General features: G+C 32.6%; 1 protein-coding gene across 1 annotated transcript in view; it reads left to right on the top strand.

The window, feature by feature from the left end:
* Positions 1–4,348: 4,348 nt before the first annotated feature.
* Positions 4,349–26,938, top strand: part of LOC118193351 (uncharacterized) — a 370,168-nt gene continuing 347,578 nt past the window's right edge. The window contains exon 1 of the mRNA XM_085807853.1: positions 4,349–4,503. Within this exon, the coding sequence (XP_085663979.1) occupies positions 4,478–4,503 (26 nt within the window). The 5' untranslated portion in view covers positions 4,349–4,477. The remainder of the gene's footprint in view (positions 4,504–26,938) is intronic.

Genomic DNA, 26,938 nt, shown 5'->3' with positions numbered 1-26,938 from the left:
ATAGTTCTAACTCAGCATGTTATTAATGATGTATTACAAAAATCTTGTTTCACAAATCGAAGTTTTATCCTCTGTAAATAGAAAAAGACTGCAAAGGATTACTGAGCGGAACCGATAAGGAGGAGACGAAGATGTCATCCTTGCGCGTAAGCCTTACTAATCGCCTCAATATCGTTCCAGTTTTGGTATACAGACTGCCTAAGTAAGGAAGTAAAGAAAAAAAAATTCCTTAAATATAAAATTTGTTTTAAACATCCTAGTTTTAAGTATAGTTAGTTTATTAAATATGACTGGACACGAAGGAAAAAGGAAAACCAAAGAAAATTTCTCAAGTTTTCGAATATTAGGGAACATCTGAGTAATTATCCCATGTACTAATGCGAGTTTGCAGATGTATAGCTGATTCACAAATGCAACATACAGTAAAGTCGCTGAACATTGATAATTCGTCCGTGCTTCAAAACCCGACGAACAAGTTGGCTGCATTGGGTTTTCAGGTTTTCCTAATGAGTAACGTTAATGCGAGCCAGTTCCCTTAGAAAGTCCTCCATGAAGGCATCGCCCTCTAAGGTATATAGCCTTAGTGTACTTTTCCATAGTCTGATAACATTCAAATCTTTTTAAATTCCAGTTTAAAGCGACCGAGAGGCGAAGGCTTTTAAATATTGTTATTTACGTCATGGGTTCGATATAAGAAGGATTTTTAAGGTTTATAGAAGAAGTTAATTCTCTTCTAAGTACCTTGGGTGCATTTATGGTTTCCCTGTTATAAAACGTAACTAATACAATAAGACTTGCACAATTATGACATCTCTATCACAGTAGTTAGCCCGAGAGTGCTTTGTCGTCACATAAATAACAATCCAAGTCTAATTATTGGTTTTAAGGAAGCGAATTATAAGTTTATGCTTCTCCGGCGTGTTCATATAATCAAGTTAGTGTTTTCCGTTCGGTATGTCGTTAAGCCTCAATAGAAGTGTCTAAAACGTTTCAGATTTAAGCTCATTTAAAAAAAAATTTGTTCCTGTTTCCAGATTTATAATTGTGGAAATAAGAATTTTGTGCAATGGAAATAGTGTTATCACAGTAAGAAACAGACGATGATTTGATGATGATATCTGTGCTCATATGTCAGTCAATCATAAGAGTACTTCTTGACAAATTTTGTTGGAAAACGCCGAGCCCGAGTTTCGTGTTAAGAGGTAACTGTTAATGCAATTAAAATAACAATAACAATAACAGCAAAAACAATCACTTAAAACTCAGAGTCAGTGTGCTGGAAGTTCGCGAATATTTAGTTAAGTGTAGCGTCAATCAAAAAAGTTCGGAAGTCACTGATTTAAATAATTATATACTAAAATGACTAAAATTTTAGTAAAAGTTTTCGAGGTTCCTAGTATCACATCAAAAGAACAAGTTTTTTTTAGGTACACCAGACGTAATTCACAATAGTGAGGATAATTCTTTTTGTTCGATTATCTTTAATTAATGTATAAATAAAAACATCTAAAGCAAAGCCGACGATTTTTCCTTTATTACGAAATATTTTCTTTTAATTAAAAGAATTAAATAATGATTAATTATTAATTAATTAAAGAACAAAATTAAAGAATTTCAGTGTCTCATATCGGATATATTATTTTTTTAGTAAACGTATTAGTAACATTCAGAATTAGGGATAGAAAATGCAGGTCCGAAAACGTCGTTTAAGGACTCTTTTAATATTTTTCTTACTTCATAGCGAATATATCATATTTCTGCATCGAATGAAAAGAAACTGTTGGATAAGATAAAAGTAGGTTGCTTTATGAAGCAATTTACCTCGTCAGTGAGGGTTTTTGTTTAGAAAGTAATTTCTGAGAGTACTTTACTGTCACAGTTACATTACTACAGAAAAGAAAACAAGAAGAGATTTCTTGCGTGTGTGTGTGGAGGGGAAACACTACGTAGTTCGATTCGTTGCAGCCAAGCATAGAATCCGAGATAAAGTGCTAATGCTGTGCTATTCCATTTTCTAAATCAGTGTTTCCCAAGCTTTTTAGCCTCACGATCCACTCGCATGAACCTACTATTTGTTACGACTTAAACGCATATTGTTACTCTGAAAAAAAAAAGGAGATTCCTGGAAGGAGATTGATAATAAATAAACACGAAAAATTAATTAATAATTACAAACTGTTTCTTAATCATCGGCAAATGTATGTAATTACGCAATAAGAAAAAGTGCGCATCAGAACTTTTCATGACCCACCAAAAATTGTCTCCCTACTCCTGTAACTCAGTTGCAGCTGGATTTTATGATGATTAACATTTCTAACTTAAATTTAAAAAAAATGAGAATAAATTTAATGATAAGCAATTAAAAGAAAGCAATAAAAACATCAAGAAACTGGTGGATTGTTTAATTTGTTAAATATGCTTCAATTAGTTCCATTACTTGCGTAAAAGCATTTCCGATTTATTACGTTTCAGATCTTAACTTCCTGCTGTAACTCACTGCGAAAGGACTCAAAAATTATTTTATGTTCAACAAAAAAATTATTTTAAACCAGTGGTGGCAAACTGATGGCTTCCGTAGCGTTTGACCTTCGAAGCAATTTTAAACGGGCCGCCAATACATTTCCCGTAAATTAATTAGCGTTTATTATGACAAGAATTTTGAAGGTTTGTGTGATTATTGAAAAGCCTCGAGGGTTAACTGCCTAAGAGGAGGGATGCTTTCGTGGAGGACTTTCTAAGGGGAATGGCTCGTATACACTTTACACATGGGAAAACTATGAAAACGTCCATGCAGCCAGTCCGTTCGCGGGATTCAAACCTCCAAGAATTTGAAGGAGAAGTTTAAGATTTTCAATTTTACATCATTTTCATTACTATTAAAAACAAACGGGAATAACGCCTCAGAAAGTCTGAGAATGGTAACTAATTAACTTATATTGCCATATACTCGTATATCTTATTCAAAGATTTGAAGATGGAAATTTTATGAACTTTTTCTTTGTACTTGTCCAAAGATAAATACGCTCAGCTACGATGAACTTTTGCAGTAAGAATAATAATATGTTTGTGAGTACATTTACTTGTGAATAGTTTTTTTCCGGCGTTAAAAAATAATAAGAAAAGAACCAGACTGACCGATGAACATTAATAACAAGAAATAAGAAATTGAGTAGAATAAGAATTTCATAATAAGAAATTGAGAAGTTTATAATTATTTACATTCGGCTGTATGTATTTTTCTTATATGCGTCAAAGAGACATTCAGTAAATAAAAGAATGAGAATGTTTTCTTTATTTATTCTCAAGTTTTATTTCGCCTAGAAAGTTTTCATAATTTGTTTATTTCTAGTTTAAGTACGTCATTTAGTGGCTAACAGATTAAAATTAAGATTATTTAAAATAAATACAAACAACAGATTAAAATTATTTAAAATAAATATCAGTCTCGAAAATTTAATATTTAGCTGTTAGCACGTTTGAATTACAAACTGTAACCCACAGATATTTCTGGCAGGTACCGGCCTTTAGATTTCAGTCATTATTATTACTGTTTACGTGTTTTTTGATAAATATTTAGTAAATAAAATTTTAAATTTAGTCAATAAATTTGCGTGTTTTTAACAAACTTCCCCCCCCCCCCCAAAAAAAAAAAAAAATTGTGCCAGCTCGTCAGGTATTTTCGGATAGTGTGCGACTCGCAAGCAATCCGAGTTCAAACTATGCGACTAAAGTAGATTTTTAAAGTAATATTTTTCTACTTCAAAATATTAGGTTTAAAATTTTATTTTTTTAATATTACAAGGCGTTTTACAACAACAACAACAACAACAAAAAATTCTTTTCCCATTTGCAGATTTACCTAACAGTCGTATTTGTTAAAAAACAAAACAAAACAAAACAAAAAAAACTTTCAAAATTCGCCGGTAGTACAATGAAGCACTTTTCCTATAAACGTGTTATTTCGCGGCAGGTTTCGAGGATTTCCTAACATATTTGAGCAAAAATCGCCGTCAATCCGTTTCATGAAGCATTTTCCTGTAAGCGTTCTTATGTCGCGAAAAGATCCAGCGATTACCTAATATATTTACTTCGAAACAACGAAAGAACCAACGCACAGCGTTTGACACGGTTTTATTTTAATTTACTGTTATTTACTTTAATTTACTGTTATTTACTTTATAAGCTACTGTGTTGCGGAAGCCTCCCGGTTCCGAGTAGCAGCGGATACCGCCTTTGAAACAAGTTCGTAACTTTCGTTTCACTATAGTCACGAAAGCGAGCATTCGGTACGAAGTGTATAGAATAATATATTGCAGCCAGAAGTAGCGATAGTAAGCCAAGAATAGAAGTTGACCAGTAGGGATATTTCGTCTGCGCATGCACTAAATCTCGATTTCCGGTCCTCCCACATTGCTATGGCTGCCAAGACCAGGAGATGAGTGTACGATTTTGAGATAGATGGGTATTTCTTGCTTAAATGACTAAAGATTGTGCCAAAATGGGGTGAGTTAAATACAAAATATCATTCGCGCGTTCACTATTAGACCTTATAATGCTTAAAATTTTTATAAAAACGATGCTGAGATATTTCCATGTGCAAAGTGGTTTGTGAGATGATGATCCGTGTTTCTGATGGAAGGAAAATGTTTATCGTTTTCTGACACCTCTGATAATCATACGCGTTTCAGAACTGTTCAAGCCTCTGCACGTGCAAGCTGGAGGGGATTTTTGAATACAATTCTGTGTTGTGCAGGTTGCGGTAGGATTTTATAATATGAATGTATAAGCAGTTCTACTCGTAAAATATTAGCCGTGCTGCAGGGAGGCTGAGGATATTAATCTCTGTCACCAGTAAGATTTTTGAAGGAAGTTTGTTAGTCAGATTATATTTTTAATTTGAATTAAGGTCTGTTGTGCCCTTTTCTTGTTGCATAAATAAAAATGGTTATTTATTTTCACCATATACGTATTTTCAAGTATATTCAGCTGAAACATGTTGACACAAAATAAAACTTTAAATACATTTTGTGCATTAAAAAATTCTTCGTTTCTGTAATTTCAACTATGGAATCTTAAAGATAGAATTGTAAATATGCTTGTACTTGCATTACGATTTTATACAGATCGCAGCGAAGTATTTTAGTCGAGTTTTAAAGATGTAAAATGACAAATGAATGATTTAAGGTTTGTTTTCTTTATAAATGGGCGTGGTTTAATGCTGTATAAATGCTTGAAATTTTTCTAATGGAATATACTACTTGCTGTTTGGGATAGTAATGAAAGTAGTTTCTTCTTTAGCATAGCTTTTTGCTGTATATCACATACATGTGATATAGTATGAAAACTGGTGATGTGGTTATTGCTTTGCTATATTAAAATTAGTTTTAAAGTTCATTTTACTAAATATAATCCAAAATGAAATAGCATTTTATATTTCTATAATATTATCATTGCAAAATACTGATATTTTATAAAACTATTTGTTTTGCTGGGAGGGGTTTTGCATATTAAAGGAGGGAGGGGGAAATCTCCAAGCAACAGCATTTTTAGCCATTTTCATGGATAATTTTTAATAAACTTCAGTTGTATTAATTTTTATTATGGTAAATTTCAATACAGACATGATTCTTATTCCTGCAGTTAAACAACTCTAAATGCAAATTGGATTCGTTTTTAGTTTATTACAAACTAAAAAAAAAAAAAAAAAAAAAAAAAAAAAATCCTCAAAATAATATTTATTTTGCTTGCTGCTACTGTGTTATATAAAATTATGTTAGTTGTGAATAAACTGTACAATAAAAATGCAATCAAAATCTAAAATAAAATAAATCCAAGTTTTCAAAAATAAGTAATAAAAGTAATTTTCTAAATGTAAAGGAATTTTTCTTTTTCTAAATGTTATTCATATTCTATAATATACATTCATAAATATAAACGTATTTGATGCTGCCAAAATATATTTAATGAGTCTTATTCATGCTGTTATTTTAAAAAAGTGAGTTAGAAATTTGAGTTGTTAAAAGTAGTTTTCAATTGAAATCAAGTATTAAACTCATGTTATACAGAATAGTTGATATATATACAATTTAAAACCATTTAATACTTGTAAAAATTCAGCAACATCCATAAATTTTAACTGCAGAAGCTTTGGTTGGAGGAAAAATAGTAGCCATATTATAGTTTATAGTTCTTTTGTAATTAATGAAAATCCATCATAAGGAAAAGAGGAAAGAATTCTTTAGCACAAGGTTTTTAATAAATGATCAGGTTTTTATTTTATATTTATGTCTTGAGAGGATTTTAATATGTGTTTAATTTTAATGTGCATCTTCATTGTTTTTCTTTAAAAAATTTTTAAGCTGTTAACATTTCTTTCAGTTGTATCACCAGTACACTATAATTTTATCAGATCATTCCCAATATTCCATGCTATTTAAGTACTAAATTCTTATCTGTTGTAAAAATAAGGCAAAAGATTGAAAATATGGTTTCTCTTTAAGTTTTATTATTCATACCGATTACAATTCTTTCTTTCTTTCTTTTTTTTTTTTTCCTGTTTGATTTTCATTCAAATATATGTTTTAACTGTGCTTTTGTTATCTTTAATAAAAATAAATGTGTATAGGTGTTACTGAAGTAACTTCTCTTGTCTAATATTAGTTTAATACTCTTCAATAACTTTGGCTATTTTATTAAAAGTAAATATTAATAACAATCCCTGCATTCAGTGTTCTGTTAGTCTTTTATTGTAAGGAATTCTATGTCTTTATTTCATGTTGCATGTAAATATTTCCAGTGTTTTCTAAATTTGTCATTAACTGTTATGTTAATGACATAACAGTGTATAGAAATTCAATGTATAGAAAGCAAGTATTATCTGGTGAGAATAAAATGAAATGTACTTAGTTTCATATCAGCAACTTGATATTATGCTTTATTAAATTCGTGTTTCATTACATCATTTGCAAAATTAAAACTTTTTTGGGGTGGGAGGGAGGGATTTGAAAGAGCTTTTTTACTTAAGTATTTAAAAAAGAAATCTTATTAAAATCATGTGCCAGAGTTACAGTTTTTTATTGTAAGGAACATATAGTATAAATAAGTTAATTCCTAATTCAGAAGTCAAACAACAAAAATCAGCGTTATATTTACCAAATTTTCACAGGACTAGTTTCGATGGTTTTACCGAACCACCATCTTCAGCTGCAAAACCGCAAATGAACCAGATAGGAAATAATGATTAGATAAGATAAGAAAGCCTGGACAAGAATAAGCATCCAGGCTTTCTTATCCTATCTAATCATTATTTCCTATCTGGTTCATTTGCGGTTTTGCAGCTGAAGATGGTGGTTCGGTAAAACCATCGAAACTAGTCCTGTGAAAATTTGGTAAATATAACTCTGATTTTTGTTGTTTGACATCTGAATTAGTATTTATTCGGCGTGTTATTGTGTCTTAAGTTAATTCCTGTAAGTTGTGAATAATTAATTACATATTACTGAAATTTATTATTATTGCTCATTACCTTATCTTTCATTATCAGTTTTTACTTTTTCTATCTTATGTACATTGAATTAAGCATAAAAAATTGTGGAAGTACATAAATAACACTATTTCCTTGATACATTTATTTTAAATTCCTGAAAATTGTTCAGCATCTGTTAAAGATGGCGGTATTTTCGAAAGCCGTGTTTTACCAGGGCATTTAAAAATAACTTCGTTAGTTCTTAGTAGATGGCGCCACATATCAATGATATTTGCTTAGCATTTAGCCTAGCTTTTTGACAGTTATGATTCACCCCCGTATCCCGTCCTATACCTATAAATATTAAATAACTCTCGAAATAGTACATGGACAATATTTAACAGCTTTGTTTTGATCGTTTCTTCAGTGCTATGTAAAATCAAGGAACGTGTGCCAGTGACTGCTACAGGCAGGGGCAATGTTTAAATGCATATTTAAATTTTTAAACCTATATACAGATATTTTTGGGTAAATTTAGGAATTCGAGATTTTTGTTCATATAGACCTTAATTTTTGTGAGAGGAGTTCAGAATTTTACGTGTTTTCATTACGTACTTCAAATTGATTTCTTTCTGCGTTTCTGTTTCACGAAAATTGATTAAAATGCTGGCCATATGATAGCATATTAAAAGAAAACGGTAGCATTATATAATTCATAAATTTAATTAAGTCATTAACTAATTCCTTTTATTTAGAATATTGTTCTCTTAGCGTTTAAAAGATAGTGTATTTATTTGTTTACCCTTCTGAAACATCAGATATATTTTTAGTTTTTGATGAATTTTTCGTCCTTGAAATATCCATGATATAAATCATATGCCTTTTGATGATATGCCAGTCTCATATATGGTTATTTCTTTAATAAAAGATACAGGAAATAATAGCGTCGTTTGGAAAGAAATCTCAGCATTCCAGAAGTAAAGAAAACTTGATGATAATGATTGTCTCCTTCCAATTCTAAGAAGTGAGGAGTTTTCCGCCTGCTACGTTTTTTTTTTAATTATTAAAAAATGATAAATTTTCATATACGAAAACTTCGTTTCAACACAAATGCCTGCGTTTCCTGCATGTTTTTTCAGTGTACGTCTGAAATAAATAATTCTGAAAAAGAGAGAGTAGAATTATATGTTTGCTATTATTGTCTGTATTTGAACTCTAAAGAGGACTGCAACAACTGCGGAGATCTGGTTAGCTAAGTTTTAGGTGTTTACCAGTTGCAGAACGTTAAATTAAGGAAGTCTTAGCAGTATAAGACTTTGCCCACCAATAATTATTACAAGTAATAACAGCAGGAAGCCATATTAACTTATAATAGTAGTCTTGAAGAGAAATCTGTTGGCTGTTGAATATTTCATCCCCTGAATTATTGTTCAGAGTTGTTTAAATGCTCAGTGACATTATATTGACTTACGCAGTTTATTATATTGGAGCTACCTAACCTAACTCAGTTTATAGGCATTCTAATCATCATACATTGTAACTACTATTATAAATTAATATCGCTTTCTGATGTTATTATTTGTAATAATTGTAGTCTTAATCTATTTAATTTGTTGCTATTTAATTTTGTGCATTGCTACATTTATTATTCAATAGCCTGTAAAAAATACAGGTGTTTAACAGAATATTATAAGGTTGGTAGATTTAGCCGGTCGCAAAATTATTTCCATGATGTTTAAACGCTAAACCACTTTCGGTTTCAGGCCTCGCAAAACTTGTTTTTTTTATAGATCATATCTGCCACGGAAGAAAAAGAAACACTTTTTATACTCCAATGAAATATATATCCTTCCAGATTTTAACCTTGAAGACGCTTGTCGTCCCAAGAAGCAAAGTAATTCCATTTCATTTTTTCGAAATCGAATTCGCAATTTTTTTCGATGAGTCTCCATTTAAACTGTAGACTTACTCTGTAATCGAGTAGAAGATGTAAGTGGTATTATTGATTTGGTTAGGAACAGAAACAGAATCAGATTCTCATGAAGCATCAATTTTAAGAGTTAGAATTGAATCTAGCTTGAGAGCAATGAGACTGTTTCAATATTTTATAATTACGTTGCAGAAACATAAAGGACGTTTATATTGGTAAGGGCTTTTATGCATTTTTCCTACACTGTCAGAAACCAATAAAAATGTTTCGCAATTTCCTCGTTGATTATGAATTGAGAACTTTATCATTTGGAGCATTTCAAATTTCACCTTTAGTTTCATTAGATTAGTCTGACATACATTTTAATGTTTCAATAATTAATCTTTCTTTTGAAGGAACTTTTATGCTGGTTTCAAAAGCGCAAATAGATTTCCTATCAACTAAATTATTCTAGTTACTAATACTATTTAATGCTTCTGTAAGAAAATTTGAAAAATTATGTATTTAGCTTCAAATTACAATAGTTACAATAGAAACTTGAAGGATATGATCCTTCCTCTATAGGAAAAATAAACCAGATTTAAAAAAGGGGACTATTTCAAATTAAAGTTAGAATTCTTATTTACATATTCTTTATCTTGCATATCCCCTTCAATCAAGAGAAAAATTCTTAGCGACAAGAAAGCCTTTTTTTTTTTTTTTTTTTTTTTTAGGGAAAAAGCATTAGAGCCGCAAAAATTGAATGATTGCAAAAAATACTAAAATATGAAATTATGCAAACATATTAACCAAAATAATAAAACAGTTTAAATGTTTCACAATTCTTCAGATTTTCTCTTGAAATATCAGAAAGCTGTCCTAAATATTTGGAGTCCATTATTTGTTTTTCCGAGGAATAAATGATATAGAAGTTTACATTTCTCGGGAAATTCTGGGCTTGAATATTATTATGTAACATTCACAATCCTTTTCTTATACTTGTTTCATAAAATTGCTATATTCAGTACAAAACCTAAAAATTTTGTTTTATGCATTCAGCGTGATATTAAAATAGTTATTTACTTATTATAAAACAACTCGTATTTCTTTATTCTAAAGCTACACAATGCACTTGCATAGAAAAATAATAAAGTACAATATAATATCAAAATAAACTTCAATAAAAAAATATGTGCAGATCCTCTAGATGCGAAACAACGTCACAGGCAGTATCACAAAAGTTCATACACCAGCGCGTGTGTAATGGTGTATGAACGTTTTGGGGAAGGGACACGGTCTTTAAGTACGTTATCAGTGTATTTATCTTCTATGTTGCCAAGTAAATAACCAGTTTTCGTAAGTGTTATTTTATGCGGCGCAAGTTGTTTAATGTGTATTTCTAATCGAAATTATATATTTTTTTTCGAAACTAACCGATTTAAAAATAATTTGCAACAATATTCTGAATTTACATAGTTATATTATTTTTAATATTTCTAAGTTATTTATTGCACATATAATTCTCCTTCCATTTTTTGTTTTTATTAACTTCAGGAGTTGCTATTATTCAGCTTCCAGGTTTTTATAGGCCATCAGTGGCCGAGCGGTAAAGCCGCTGAACTCTGGTTTCGTTGGGTTTAGTTCAGGAGTTCTCAACCGGTGGTACCCAAAAGAAAAAATAGGTGGTACGCAAAGAAGCAAAGTATTTTTAAGTATTAAATTCAAAAATTAAAACCGCAACATCTTGATTGAGTTTTTTCTCTAACACTCGTAAATTTATGCAATCTGAGGTTTGTTCAAGAACGATGGTACTAAAAGGTTTTCAGTTTTTGTTTAGACGGTACATGTTAGTCAAAAGGTTAAGAACCGTTGGTTTAGTTGATTATGGCAAACCACACTAGGGCTATCTGTCTACGGGGTGGGATGTATTCGTGGAGAGCTTTCTAAGGTCAACTGGTTCTGTACACGTTATACATGGGGAAAACCACGAAACGCCCCTGGAATCGAATCCAGGTTGGAATTACCAGTGTCAGCAATTTCACCGCTCGGCCGCACCGTGCTGGGTTCGATTCCAGATGTTTGCTGCATCGTTTTCGTGGTTCCCCCCCCTTGTGTAACTTGTATGACAGCCATTTTCCCTTAGAAAGGTCCTCCACAAAGGCATCCCTCTCCTAACCCTTGTGTGCTTTGCCGAACTTAAATAAACTAAAATTTTATAAATGCAATTTATACAGTCCGACCTCGATTTATCTATTATTCTTTTGGTTCGACCCGAAACATGTAGAACTAGTGGAAAATTATCCTGTTTTAAACACTTTTTTTAAAAAAAAATATTTTTGCTGTGTATGAACTTGAAATTAAATGGATAACGCTTAAGTGCAAACTAAAATTTTAACATTTTTAAATAGAGAAAAGGATTTAAATGGAGTTACGATGAACTCACCGATAACCCTAATTATTAAATAAAAAATTTCAAGAGTTAATTGGGGTTTATCAGCACACATAAAAGTAGCTGCAAAATAGTTTAGTGTTCATAAAAATAAAATTTCTAAGCTTTGCGTGCAAAATGCGCCTTATAATCTCTAAAAATGTGTAGATATAAAATCTAAAAACAGAATAATTGGTTAAGCGAAATTTAACGCATGCAACAATGTGGTTAAAACCTCTTTCTGCTATAAATTTTGGCTATCGAATAATATTTGGTTGGAAATTTCAGTTTTTTTTCATAAGAAGACATTTTATTAGATGCCTGCTTCTGAGATATCAAGAGTCTCAGTGATGTCTGCCCACCAGCTGCCGAGCGGTAAAGTCGCTGAACACTGGTAGTTCGGTCCGAGGCTCGAATCCCGCGAACGGGCTGGCTGCATGGGCGTTTTCGTGGTTTTCCCCATGTGTAACGTGTATACGAGCCATTTCCCTTAGAAAGACCTCCCCGAAGGCATCCCTTTTCTTAGGCAGATAGCCCTCGTGTGCTTTGCCATAACTCAACACACCAACACCCAGTGATGTCTAAAGGGGAGAAAAACATTCTCGTGCAAATGGTTTTATAGTGAAAGAATATCGTTCATGTAGTTGATCAGTTTTCTCCATTTTCTGGTGCGGTTGGACAACACTAACATTTTTAGTTCACTGGAAACTAACTAATCTTAATTTTATATCTATCTCTATATATATATTACATGTTCTCTTGCTATTCCGTATTACATATTGCATAAAACTAATTTCATAGAACTCATGTTTATACCTAAAGTCTGTAAGAGAACTGATGGTCCGAGTAATCCTTTGTTTTCTGACAGTTTGATTAATAAACATGATGCGCGACATTTACTGGCCAATTTCTCGCCATTTAACGACTTTCTTTTAGTTTTTACCAAGACAGAAATGCGTCTAGGTGCAGTAAATTTTCAAACTGGTCACGATTAAAATTGATGCTCTGAAAAAAAAAAAAATTCCTTTTAATTCTTCTGCTGCGATTCTTCATTATTTCATACGATGTAGACTTTGGCATTGCAAGTCGTGACTAAATATGATCGAAATGAAAGGGCTAAATATGCTCTTTTACTTTACTGTGAACATAACAACAGAAAAAATAAACATAGAACTGTCGTTAAAACGCATTTGTGGCATTAAAATACAATTGGCAAAAGCGGGCCAAATGCTGGTTTAATTCAGCAGTGGTATATATAAAAACTTTTTTATTTTTTGGTCTTAAGTCTTAAAATTATTTTTACGATGCTTATTACAATTTCTGCTTATAAATTGAAAAACTTAATTAGGGTTAACTAGGGTGTAATTTCTGGTCACATGCATTTTTTTAATAAAAAATTCCACGAAACTGTAATCAAATGAAAAAAAAAAAAAAATCTCAAACCCTTTACTTTGCAAAGCATGGATCGGTTGGTTGTTCATTAAGATGCAGTTGGTTACGAATTCTACCCCCGTCCCAAACCAGCTAATTAAATTTATGCAAAGCAGCACTGGCCTTGATTTTCGCACATTTTACAAAAATGTTTTAATCACAAAAAGAACTAGGCATTTGTTTGTTTGCCTTTTGTTTCAGTTATAAACTGTATTAGTTTCTGAAAGTAAATATGAGATTTCCCCTACTAGTTAAACCAAGGTGCAGTATCATTTTTTGCTCAATATTTACTGGAACATTCATGGTCACACTGCTTAATTTCTCGCCATTGCTGATGTGCAGTACTGATGCCAATTTTTTTTTTGTTTTAAACTTTACTTTAAAAAATATTGTCGTCAATTAATTTCTTTGTTTTTTTGTTGATTAACGCAAAAGTAATTGCGGCTGTCTGTCTGCAGGGAGATGAATACGTACGAGTTTCCCTTTGAAAGTGGTTCTCGAAAGCATTCTTCCCCTTAAGCAGACGGCCACAGTGTGTGTTGCCAGAATCCAAATAATTCTACCCGATGGAAAAGATGCCATCGTGGAGGATTTTCTGAGGGAAGTGGGTTCATATTTACACTTCAGATGGGGAAAAACCACTAAAAGTCCATGCAGTCTGCTCATTCTCCAGGCTTCGAACCTTGGTCGAGCTACCAGCTTTTAACGGTCTTAACCACCCGGCGCCGCTTGTTGGCTGCAAATTTTATAAAGCTTAACTGCAAACTTTTTTTTTTAACTAACAGTTTTTTTTTTAACTAACTAGGGTGTAGGCCTGACACCTTCCATCTGCCAGTTAACATTAGCATCACGCTGCTTTGAACGCCTAGTAAGCAAACGCTCGCGATTAATAGTTTCAAAACCTACTCTATAAAGTTATAAAAGGAGAAAAACTGAAGAGGGGGAAAAAAAAAATAGAAATAAGCATTCAAGGGAAGGAGGACTTAAAAGAAAATCATAAAAAATTTAGTGCAGATGATTTAATACCAAAGTATTTAGCAATTCGGAGACAAGCAGCAGAAGCATTGAAAATAATATAAAAAATTAAAAGTTGTTTCAACAGTCTAAGGAGAAATATTGCTTCATTGCAAAATTCCAAATTAGTTCTCAAAGTGTATTAATGGAATAGGAGCACACAGTTATTTATGCTATGTACTATGATAAAGAACCATTTATGTTAGTAAAGATGACAAAAGCACAAGACAATAATGCTTACCCGAAATTTCCCGAAAGAAGAAGCAAAAATTTCCCTCTGCCTAATATAAAATGAAAAATGTGAAACTTCATTATACTTTTTTATAGATAGATTAACAAAGTGTTGTTTCATTCGTTATGGATCTTGAAGCAGTAAATATTCTTTTAAATCTCCCCAGAAAATTCTTTGGATAATTGTTGTTTTGTAGGGAATTGGATTAAATCTCTACAAAGCAATACTTATTGAAAAAATTTTTGCGTATCAGATAACTGAATTTATAACCAAAAACTTGTTTATTATTTTCCTCCTATTATGAGATAAAATTACATTTGTGTAATTTAATTTGATTGCTATAACGCTTTGCCATAAGAAAATGAGTTTTTTCCCCACTGTTTGTGCCAAAGAGGATTCTGACCAGTAATACCGTGAGTGATTAGAAATTACACCAATCCCAACTTGGTTCCTTACTGAAAGCTTAGTTATTCAAATTACATGTACATTTTTATAAGTAAATAAACCTTTTATTATGTGGAAATCTGAAGGTGCTTACCCCATAACAGAATTGGACATGTTTGGCAATTTTTATAATAATAAAGTTTTTGATTTTTGACCAGAATTCGTCCTTGATGCTCCATGCATTGTTATAAAATACATTTGTTCAGCGTTAAAGTATTGTTATGAAATATGTTTAACCCAGTGTTGATGCCATAAAAACTTAAAATAATAACTGATAATAAAACCGGTTTATTGTCATACTATCGTTGGGCTTTCATTATCTGCAGTCTGTCGTATTTCGATTTCATCCAATGATCCCAGTTATTTTTTTATCGTCCATTAATGAATACTATTCAGTTTGGATGCTCCCGCATACGGTTTTCCTAAGTGCTCTACCAGTTTGAGGATTGCGTTGTGGGGCATATTCAGTATGAGCCGTATGTTTATCTTATTTCATTTTCGTTATATTTGATGTTCACACCTTCACTTAGTTTCTCATTTATGATACAGGTGATCAAGTACGTCTTTAGAATTTCACTGACTAATTAACATGCAAAATAATTCGTTTTGGTATTCTTTTATCTGAGAGCAGTTTTCAATGCCTTTCCAGTAGAATGAGCTTGTATGGTGCTTATCATCTCATAAACACTAACCTTCATTGAAATAGTCCCACCTGTAAAGTTGTTTAAGTACTGACGTATTATCCCGTAGCCTGTGAAACTTTCTAAGCAACTTCGTTTAGTGCCAGTTATGCATAAGACTGACATAACATATAACATCTACGCTTTTGTTTGATGTAACCCCCAATGATTGTGGATAAGCCACTTTTTGTTTTTATGAACAACGATATAAATTAACTGTTACTGTTGTAATCTTGCCTTGCATTATGGGGAGGGGGAAAGTTTAGGATTGTAGAATAACATTTATGGCTGCACTCCGGTTCATGTACAGCTAGTGGAGAGAATTAACATCTATTGTATAGGAATAAGGAAAGATGCATATGGGGTATATGAGGAAAAGGGAGGGCAGATGTATGGGGGAAAAGGACATATATTGACGACAAAATAGTAATAGATTGGTATAATCACCTGCGGGAAGTTTGTACTCATCGCGTTCTAAACAGATTTCAGTAAAATCGGAGAACCTTATAAAATACTAGAAATCGGGAAGGCCTTTTTACGAAGCTCAAAAGCGAAGCGGTTCGAATACTTTCCCTGTAGGAGCTGTTCGTTGGATATGTGCACAGACTGGCGAATGTTTAATTGTAAGAGGTGCAGATAGAAGTGCGGCTTAGAATTCTACAGGAACGATTTGGGAAGCATTGGCAGGATCCTTGCCAAATTTCCTGCTTTGATGGTAGCCAACTTTTATGGTCGACGAGGTAATATGTAAATACTGTTGTTTGAATTTAAACCAGATTAACTACAGTGAGTAATATGCATGTTATAGAAAAAGATTTCAAATTTTACGAATTCGAAAATAATTCAACGGCTAATCATAGAAAAAAATCTAACTTATGTAGCTAATTTGAGTGTCAGTAAGTAGAGGCTTCATGGTAGAGAATCTGTCTGTAGCGTCGCAGTACTGTCTCTTCGCCAAATTAGTGGACATCGTCTTTAAATCGCTGCATTACAATATAGCGCGACGTTATTCTTCGCTTTAATATCGTTTTCTCCCGTTTTGGTAAAGTTAGCTGCTTCATATTCTTAAAATTCGACCACAGAAAGTCTTCGACATTAGTGCACAACAATACTTTAAATTCAACCCAAATAACAGTTGTCTTAATCCTGATAGCATATATCAATTCCACAGCATTCAGTTTCATACTGTTGCCAGTTGCCAAACGAGTATTGCATTACGAGTAAGTTGCACGCAGCAATTCCGTATGCAGACCAAATATGTAGGCAAACGTTATCCAAACCCATGGGAATGTTTATACCCGTAGTATTTACAAGTAGGGCAATTTCAGTTGAAGATGCGTATAATAGTTCATGATTTGAAAAATATTGTATCAAATTCTTCCATTTAAGAAAATTAAAAACAGGAAATCGTTTACAGAGCACAACAAAATGAATAAAGAAGAAAAAAAGTCGACGTGTCTGAGAGTGCGAATTCATGCACATAAATTGGCATACTGGGAAAGTTGAATTAGTAGCGTTAGAAGCTAATTGGCACAATTCGGCTTTCGACTGATGAGGGCAATTAGCTTCAGTTTAGCTAACGATCATGTAATAATTTAATTTATGAGGCTGGTGATGTTCGTATATAATGTCACCAAGCCATCAAAAATATGAAATAATTCTGAGTAAGAATAATTAGCCTAAAACCAGCATTTTATTTGTGCCTTGTATAGGGAAAAGAATTATCAGATCATAAAAATTTCTGGTGTTCGTTATTGATAGTTTAAACCACCGGTTAGATTTAATTATTAAACGGTTATAATTAATTATTATATTAAAAGTAATTTTTACCAACAGAAATATTTTCTATTCTCACTTATTACAAGTGTTTTGCTGCATAAATTTCATGAATTCCTTTTTTACATGTAGCGCAAATTAAGTTGAATCGTTTTAATTTTATTACCATTTTTTAAACTGCATACCTCGCACTGTTGCAAGATTCGTCCAGGCAATTTTTCTGTAGAAAACTTTTTACTTATTGAATTTTTATTTATTATTTCTTACTTTTATCTTTAGAACGCGTTGTAAAGACAAAAGAAGTGTGAAATACGACATATGAAAACGGTCATTCATTTCAAACAGTGAGCCATTATAGTAGCGCATCACGCTAAGAGATGAATTCTTATCTTATTAAAAAAAGACATAGTTGAATGATATTAATCAAAACCGCAACTGATTTGAATACGACTGCTCTCAATAAAAGAAAAAACTATACTAACAAACAGCAACGCGATCGCGTTTCTACGCATTTTTGGCACAAGTGCGACAACACTTCGCTGCACTCAAAGGGTCTAAATTTTATGTGATATCTAAATTTGGAATTTGCTGAATTCTAAAGAATTTTTTATCAAGTGTATTGATAATATTCGTTTCATTGTTTTTTTTTTTACGTTGCGTAAAATTCCATAATTTTCGGCGCATAGTTTGAAGGATACGTACATACATAAGAGCGACTGTAGAACTTTCTTTAGAGAGTTATGAGGGCCCACCAGCGGTCGTTGAACACTGGTAGTTCGGTCCTGTTGAAGGGCTGGCTGCATGGGCGGTTTCGTGGTTTCTTCCATGTGTAACGTGGATATGAGCCAGTTTGCGTTATAAAGTCCTCCACGAAGACATTCCTTCCTTCGAGTGCTTTGCCGTAATCAGATAAAGTGAGAGTTATGAAAATCACACACTTCTCACTATATAAGCGTCATCGTGAAAATTGTTAAATTGTTTTCAGAGAAATATAAAATGTAAAGTTTCTGCTGGGCGTTCAGTTACAAAATATTCAATTACGAAATATTTATTGTTTGAAGATTTCCCTTTTTTAATGTACAAAAATGAGATGAATACTTTTATTCTTTCACAATAAAAGTAGAATTTCTGGAACTTCTGTACATCGAACGCCTCCTTAATCAGTAATATGTTTAGCCATCTATGTCAATTATTTCGTATTATTACGTAAGGTTTTACATTTTAAGTTAAGCTTATTTACTAAAAATGATTTGCTGTCACTGGGATTGCTTGGAAATAACCGTATTAAAAAAAGTTCCTTAGTCTTTTCTGTTTCTCTCATTGTTATTTTGTTGGCTTCTAGCGTGTGACCCGCAGGCCATTGCTGAAATCAACATGTTTCCTTTTTCTAAATATTATAAATGGATTGATGAATTTCTGCGACTGTGTAAGTTATAGTTTAAATTAAATAGCATATCTTATAAAATCCACTTAATCGCGTAAACGATGCACGTAAAATCAAGTTATAAAAAAAGTTACCAAATTTTTAAGGTAACATAAATTTTAACGCATGAAGGCATAAATCTACAACTGGTGCGAAAGTACTTTGAGAGTGTAATTTGAGCTTTTTTATGCATTTTAAGAAGTAACATCCAAAAAGCTCGATCTAAGTGTAATAAATAGTACATCAGTATTTCTTTAAAAGGTGTGATAAAAGACGTAATTTAAAAGGTGTTATAAAAGACGTAAATCTTCAGAAACAGGAATGGGGGGGGGGAAGTGTTGAATTATTTTCGCTATTTCGGGTGTACGGAGTATGTCACGGCCAATTCCTACTCAAGAACCGTGCACTTTGATTGGGTTCTGAAGTTCTCCCCAACCCTAGTATTGGATTAACCTTTTCAGGGACACTGATACCCATGTGTACGTTTAGTTTTCTTTAAATGAAAATTATTCTAAGAGGGGGGGGATTAAAATCTGGAGAAATGTTTAGTAGAGAATCTCTACAGTAAAAACATAAAGCTCGCGTATAAGGTATTTTCTCCTTCCTTTCCGCATGCCTTCGTGGTGTAATTGGAAGCTTTGACATATTCGAGATGTTCCAGGGTTCGAGTCCCGGCGAGGGCATTGCATATTTTTTCATGTCTCTTGCCTCTAAAACCATGTCATTTTGAGTGGCGAAAGAGCTGCCACTTAAATTAGGAGCAGTTTTTGTACGAAGCAGACAAAAAGAAAGATTCACACCCTGTTCAAACCCTCCTTATGCCGCTATGATTTTGGGTATTGAGCGTCTCGTATCATCACAGGGAGTGAATAGAATGCACATTGTTGAAGGTAAGAATGCGTTGTATGCCAAAAACGTAGAATACCTATCGTTGAATTTAAAATGGTATATCTATGTAATGGACAGGAAAATGCTCATCTTTAAACATAACTTTCATTTATCGAATAAATATAAATTTTAAGCGAGTTCCACTTTTATTTATTCTGTCTTCTGACCTAAGCGAATTATTCTAGTTAACAAGAAGTTAGGGTAAAAACAGCTTCTTTCCGTCTTTTTATCAAGCCAGTTTAGAGCGAGGCTGATATTTGAAATCAATAAGCAGTTTTGAATTGCTTGCGAAAACTATCTTTGGAATGTTGATCTGTGTGTCTAAATTGGGTTTACTATGGGGATTCAAAGTCTCAAATTACAAATGTATGAGGTGTTGTAGGATTTTTGTATCAAGTTGTCCGGGAGAATGGTATTCTTTTCATTAGTAGCGCAAGCGCGGTACATGTTTAGCCTTTTTACAACCTTTCTAAAATTTAAGTCGAATTAAAAATTGATTTTTTACGAAGCTTGAATCTTCGTGTTTAGATGTGTTCAAGTGCCGGTTTACCATTTTAAGTAACAGTGGTTTTCATTTATTTATCAAATTCTTTTAATATAGATGCAAACTTTTAATATAAGCAAATTTGTTGTTGCGGGCTTTAGTACTCCAAATTACGTAAATGGTAAACCAGATAAGTGTAATACTTTTTGAAGATTTTTTGCCTTTAATTCAAAGGAAACTTAACGATGGGAGAATTGAAAATATTTCAGTATTTTTTGAGTGAATTTGTGGTATGAATTAATTAAAATAAGTTTAATTAGTAGTAATTAGCAGGTTAGCGCTGAAAGAAACATCTGCGTCAACATAATGAGAGCTATTGAGATATGGACTCTTGGGGGAGGAGAGAAATTTAATTTTTTTTTGACTCGAAGAGATAAAGTTGTGGTCTTTTAAAAATATTTAATGTCAACTACTGACCGATTTTTTAGAAAGGTCCGCTTTTGCATCCTTCTTACTTGGCATAATAACTTAGACATATTAGCCTAGATCCTAGAATATAGATAAGTACTGCGAATATCTCATACTGAACTATGAGACAGGAATACTGAAGTTCATCTCTAGATTTTTTGAACCAAGGATAGAAATATAACCTTCTCAAGGCGTTCGATTACTTTTACGGTATTTTGAGAAGTTTTTGTTAATATTTACTGTTATTTTTAGAAAGTAAACTTTCGATGATAAATTTTAATTCGTTTATCATTTCTCATAAAACTTAAAAATATATACTTAAAAACGTTTGTAGTTAAAAATCTGCAGATTTAGGGAACTGGTATTAGTGCTGATAACGCTGTATTTTTTTTTTTTTTTTTTTATGTTAGACATAGCAGCAATTTGTGGCAGTGTGTTGCGTATGCTATGTATTTAATGAGTTTTTGATTATACTAAGTTCTGTGAAGTCTCTTCCTCGGTCTTTCATCCTTGGCATAACCCTTTTTAGCAGAACTGATGGAAAAGTTCTGATTTAGTGAAAGGCAGTCTCCCTTTTCATGCGGCTATTCATTGCTATCGACGACCAAAAGTATTAGAATTCTCTCTTATCTTTTTGTCCTGCTTCATTAGTAATGCTTTCAGTGCAGAGATAATTACTGCTATTCATCATTCATCCTATCATAGTATGATTTGGGGAAGAAAATGTTTCGCTTCGTCTTTTCGATAATGCAACGCTGGACATTAGTTATTTGTTTTAAAACAGGGAATTATTATTGAATGAAGCAATTAGAGAAGTGTTTATTAGGCCTTTCTTTACTCATCTATGCTGTATTTTCAACCACCGTCTTAATTATGAATCTGGAAGGAATACGAGTATTCATGAATTTCGGTCTTCAGACAGAAAAGCCATGGAAGTATGCGTTATTCATTGAACGGATTCATTCCTGAATTATGGCGTATTAAAAATTTACTGTGAAAGAATTTAAAAGTTAGCGAACTTTTTACGAGTAAAGTTTAGCTGATAAACAGTAGAGAGCTCATTAAAACTTAAATAATTTTCAACATTCAAGAGTTTCCTATTGTTCTAGATTAATTGCCAAGGTAAATGTTTATTTTTAATCGACTGTGGTTAAGCACATGAGGGTTATCTGTCAAGAGGAAGGGGTACCTCTTGAAGTATTTTCTGAGGAAAAATCGTTCATATATATGTAACACTGAGAAAACTACAAAAACGTTCATTCAGCCAGCTTCGTTTACATGATTTGAATCCAGGCTGAATTACTTGTATTCGCCACCCAACCGGGACAGTGGTTAGCAACGGTGACTACCGTACCGAAGGGCCCGAGTTCGAATCCCGGAGAAGGCATGGATGTTTTAAATGTAATAGTGTCTGTGCGGCATGGGGGCCCTTCAAATATGCGGAGAGCCGAAAGTCCTCTCGAGAGGTTGGAGGTAGGGGAAAAGGGGTGGGAGATACTGGGACTCTTCCCACCGGGCTGCTGGCCATCAATATTGGGTCCGGAACTGGGCAAAGTCTTACTGTCACCTCTAGTGTGCCCAAGGCTCTTGCCAGCGACAGACGCAATATTGACATCTTGCCATGATAAATTTCGTGGGCTTGCTCTGATGTCAGAGACCTGATCTGATGTTACTGTCGATCGGATGAGATAAGTCACAACAACAATTACTTGTATTCAGTGGCCGGGCTCAGCATCCAGGCGGCTCCAAATTGGTGCTCCGAAATTTTAGTATGATATATATGCATTTAGAATCTTCTTTCTTTCCCTCTTCCTGAAAATCAGTGAGTGTCACCTCGCCTTTATAGATCTGCTAATATTTTTTTTTTCTATTATTAGTACCATTTGATTGTTCCGTAGACTTTTTTTTTTTTTTTTTTTTGGCAGGAAACGAGTTTAAAACTCCTTTGATTGATGTAATATAATTGCTTATTTAATATCTCATTTTATATTTGTAGATTAGTGTTTTATAACATATGCTATTTTAAGTGTTTCATTTATTTCAGGTTGGTTTAATTTCGGAATTTTATTTTTTGTTATTTCGTCGCTTAAGAGCGAATTCTTCTTATGAGGTTTTATTCGGGCTGAATGGAAGTGTTTTGGCATGTTTGAGAGCATTTAATTTCTTTTTCTAGCCGTCAGTTTTTGTGTTCTTTGTAAACAATTTTTTTGGCCTTTTTTTTTTTTTAAACAATTTCAATCTAGTTCATGCCTCATGATTTTCAATTGTGATTGGCTACTTTGGTAATCCAAGCGAGACTACCCTTTCCTTTCTCAGGAAAAAAAGCACCTATCCCTGAAGGGATCTTTTTGTATTCTAATAGCCTAAACAATTAACTTTAGCGATTGGAAAATCAATTAAGGAGAGGAAAAAAACTCTAAAATGCTGCAGCCGTCTGCTTTATTGAACATAGTTAAGACTGAAATCGCCAAGGATTGTTAAGAGTATAAAAAACGCTTCACTATAAAGTAAACGCTCTCATTTTTGAGCTGGTTCCTCTCATGCTGCGTGCCCTTTTAATTTTCACTTCTGCGGTTGTTTAAAAGAGGAGGAGGCAATTAATTAAACAATTTCATCTTCAGATATTGGTTAAACTTTCAAATTAGTGCACTAATTTCCGTGTTGCATCAAGAACTGCTTCTGTTTTCTTTTCTTTCAAATGAAGTTTCTTGTTTTAAATTTTCAAATCGGGTGTAGATGCAGCGTTAGTATCTTGTAAAGCAAAATGTTATTTTCATCTAAAGAACGTAGGTTTTTCATCTAAGGAATATATGTATCTTTTCTAAGGAGTGAATTAAAATAATTTACAGCCGTATCTTACTAACCGATTTTAGTTTAGGCCTGCATCCATTATACTAGTCACTAGTATGCTTGGGAAAAAAAAAAATAGCAATATCATTTATTTTTCCCAATTATTTTCCATTCTTATCAGAATCAAATTAATTCTAACCAGAACTATGCTCTTATGAAATATTCACCAGCATTTTTATTTCTTAAAATTTATTCAAAAATGTAAAGAGGCTCTTACTTTTCGAGTCAATACAGTCGTTAGCATTTTTATGTATTAATATAAAATGGTGAGGCAGGAATACGTTTTCGTCGTCTTAAAAGTAAATAGAAATAAATTATTTGTACTAACTGGAAGAAAATCATGAAGAACTAGCTTGCCGTCTGATGGTTAAAACTTAAGCCGGTACTGATTCCGCCCGAGGCTTAGCAGTAAAATCACTGAATACTAGTAATTTATCCCGGGCTCAAAATCTGGTGAACTCTTCCTTAGGCAGATAGTCCTCATGTGCTTTGCCTTAATCAACTAAACTAAACCAAATCAAAATCTGGTGAACTCTCCTTGGGCAGATAATCCTTGTGTGCTTTGCCTTAATAAACTAAACCAAACCAAATCAAATTCTGGTGAACGGGCTGGCTGGGTGATTGCTTCTCGTAGTTTTTCTCGTGTGTAACGTGTATACGAGCCAGTTTTTCTTAAAACGTCCTCCACGGAGGCATGTCTTCCGGTAGGCAAATAACCCTTGTTTACTACGCCGTAATCTAAATAATCCAGTCATTCTGCAGGCACCAGCTCAGTGCTTAAGAGAGCTATACATACAACTTAAGACAGCTATTTTCTGGTTTGTATAAATAAATTAGTAGATTTAAAACTACTAATTTATTTATTTATACTATGTTTAATACTGTATAAATACGTAGATCTACTAATTTATTTCACCCAAACGCTAGAGCTTCCACTGGTATAGCCCGTCTGCGCGAGAAATTGGTGAACAAGATCCATCTGCACGCGGAATTTTATGACTCTGCTATGCGAACTGCGCGAAAAAGGTTTTCATCTCCCTCAGACACTGCAGCATATTCATACTGCCCGAAGGAGACATCTAAAACAAAGTTCTCCCTTTTCAAAGTGTGTATTTAATTATGGCAAAGCACACTAGGGTTATCTGCCTAAGGTGAGGGATGCCTTCGTGGAGGATTTTCTAAGAGAAACTGGCTCGTATACACGTTACACATGGGCAAAACCACGAAAACGCCCATGCAGCCAGCCCGTTCGCGGGATTCGAACCTCGGACCGAACTACAAGTGTTCGGCGACTTTATCGCTCGGCCGCTTGTGGGCCCCCTTTTCAAAAAACTGAGGGGTTTCTTCTCAGGTGTACTTTTCGAAGCCAAATAGTAGTCAAAGTGCATAAAACAGAAAAAGACGGATAAATAGCGTTACCTAACACAAGAACAAGTAAAGGAAACGTAAGTAATAAAATAACGAATTAGGAGAGTTATTACTGGAATAACGGTAATAAAAGCAAGAGCTAGCAAAGAAAATGAAACTTATTTATAAACACAAAAATTGGCATTAGAAACGTCTTTAATTAATTACAGCAATAGAACAACTATTTTTAGTTTTATGAGTTGAATAATTTTAAAGCTTATGAATTGCATTTCTTTTAAATTGCGTTAGTTTTACTTTAATTTTACATCTTCCTCTAAAAATAATACCAATGAAACCTGAACTGGACTAGAAAATTTAATATAGTTAATGGTGGTATGCGAACGATTTTACAATACCAATGTATGTAAATGCTTGCTAGAGGTATTTTTTATTAATTAAAATAACGATGCAAATGTTTTAATAAATTATTAGTTAGATATATTTATTCCCTGTGAGTTGGATGTATTGAAAATAACGATGCAAATGTTTTAATAAATGATTAGTTGGATATATTTATTCCCTGTGAGTTGGATGTATTGAAAATAGTACTGTATCTGTGATGTATTGAAAATAGCGATAGTATTGAAAATGAATATATATTTCCTTGTTTTTTAACATGCACAAATTAGGTAAGCTAAGTAAAGCTTATATCTGAAAAGTAAATTAAAGAATTTTTACCTCATTTATTGGTAAACCCTTGATATATCGCAATAGGAAGACTAAGCTGTAAATGCTTTAATGCCAGCAATATAAGTGATTGTATATTATAATATATAATAAAAAAGAGAAAAAGACGTAGCAATGTTGATGGCGAAGTGCGTAGAATTTATAGAACTTAGATCGATATTGAGAAGGAAGAATTCTAATTGTGTAGAATGCTAAAATGTTGAATCTGTAATCACTAAGAAACTTGGCTGTCGAGGTGGGTTAAATTCCATTTTTATTTAAATTGACATTTGTAAACTCATTTCATTAGGCACTTATTTTCAGAAAAGTTGCATTGATATTGTTGCGATAGAAAGAGAGTACAGCGAAATAGCTTATAAGCGACACAGAGGGTAAAGCTAAAGTGCACAGTTATCCAGTATGAAAGCTCACTAAGAGAAGGTTATGTTTTAGGTTAGAAAGGATTGAGTTCTCAAAATTTCGAGTTCAAGCTCCGAATCAGCTACGTCATCAGCATTACGCAAGCCATGCGACGTAGACTGATCTCGAAATGACGCAGTCCAGAAATATTGTTATTTTTTTTAAGAATAAAGAGGGTATAACCAAATTAAAAAAGAAGTAATTTTCAGGCTACTACTAAATTAAATTATAAAGCTGATTTACATATTTTTATCTTGCATGTATATATATTACATGTAAGATAAAAAATATGTAAATGTGTATCATACATAAGTGTGCATATATATATATATATATATGAACGACTAGGGTGTTAAAAATGTAAAGTGTAGTAAAATTAAAAAGCATAAAGGGGAAAGAAATTAAAACGTCTATTGCAACAGCATTATTATACGTTTGGAATTATTTACGTATAATCATAAATTTTAAATAAATTTTGATTATTATACGAAGATGATTTTCTAAGACATAGCTAGAAAAGGATAATATAAACTGCTCTACAAATTAATGTAGCTTCTGTCAATAATTGAGATCCAATAATTAGTATGTTATCCTATTCTTGGTGTTAATCAGTTTTTACCAAATAAAAAAATAAATTTTACTTTGATTGATTGAAAAAATTGATTTGATGGAAAATTTCATTGATTACAGAAAAAAAAAATATATTTATTATTTATTTTTTTAATTTTTGGTTTCAGTCGAATCTTTACTTTTCAGTAAAAAAAAAAAAAAAAAAAAAAGAGTGTTGCATGGAGAAGCTCATGAAATTAAACGCTTGCTGTACAGAATGAAAATTCTGAAATTAGAAATTAGCATGATAAGTAAATTAAAGATATTTTAACTTTATCCTAATGATTGGAAAAACTTTCGGGTAGATTGCGGCAAGGTATGAAGATTACAAACTAAGTTAACTT

Source organism: Stegodyphus dumicola, chromosome X1 (assembly GCF_044657685.1).
Source record: "Stegodyphus dumicola isolate Sdum_Otavi_A_Nest chromosome X1, ASM4465768v1".
NCBI lineage: Eukaryota > Metazoa > Arthropoda > Arachnida > Araneae > Eresidae > Stegodyphus > Stegodyphus dumicola.
This window is presented reverse-complemented; position numbering and strand designations above follow the sequence as displayed.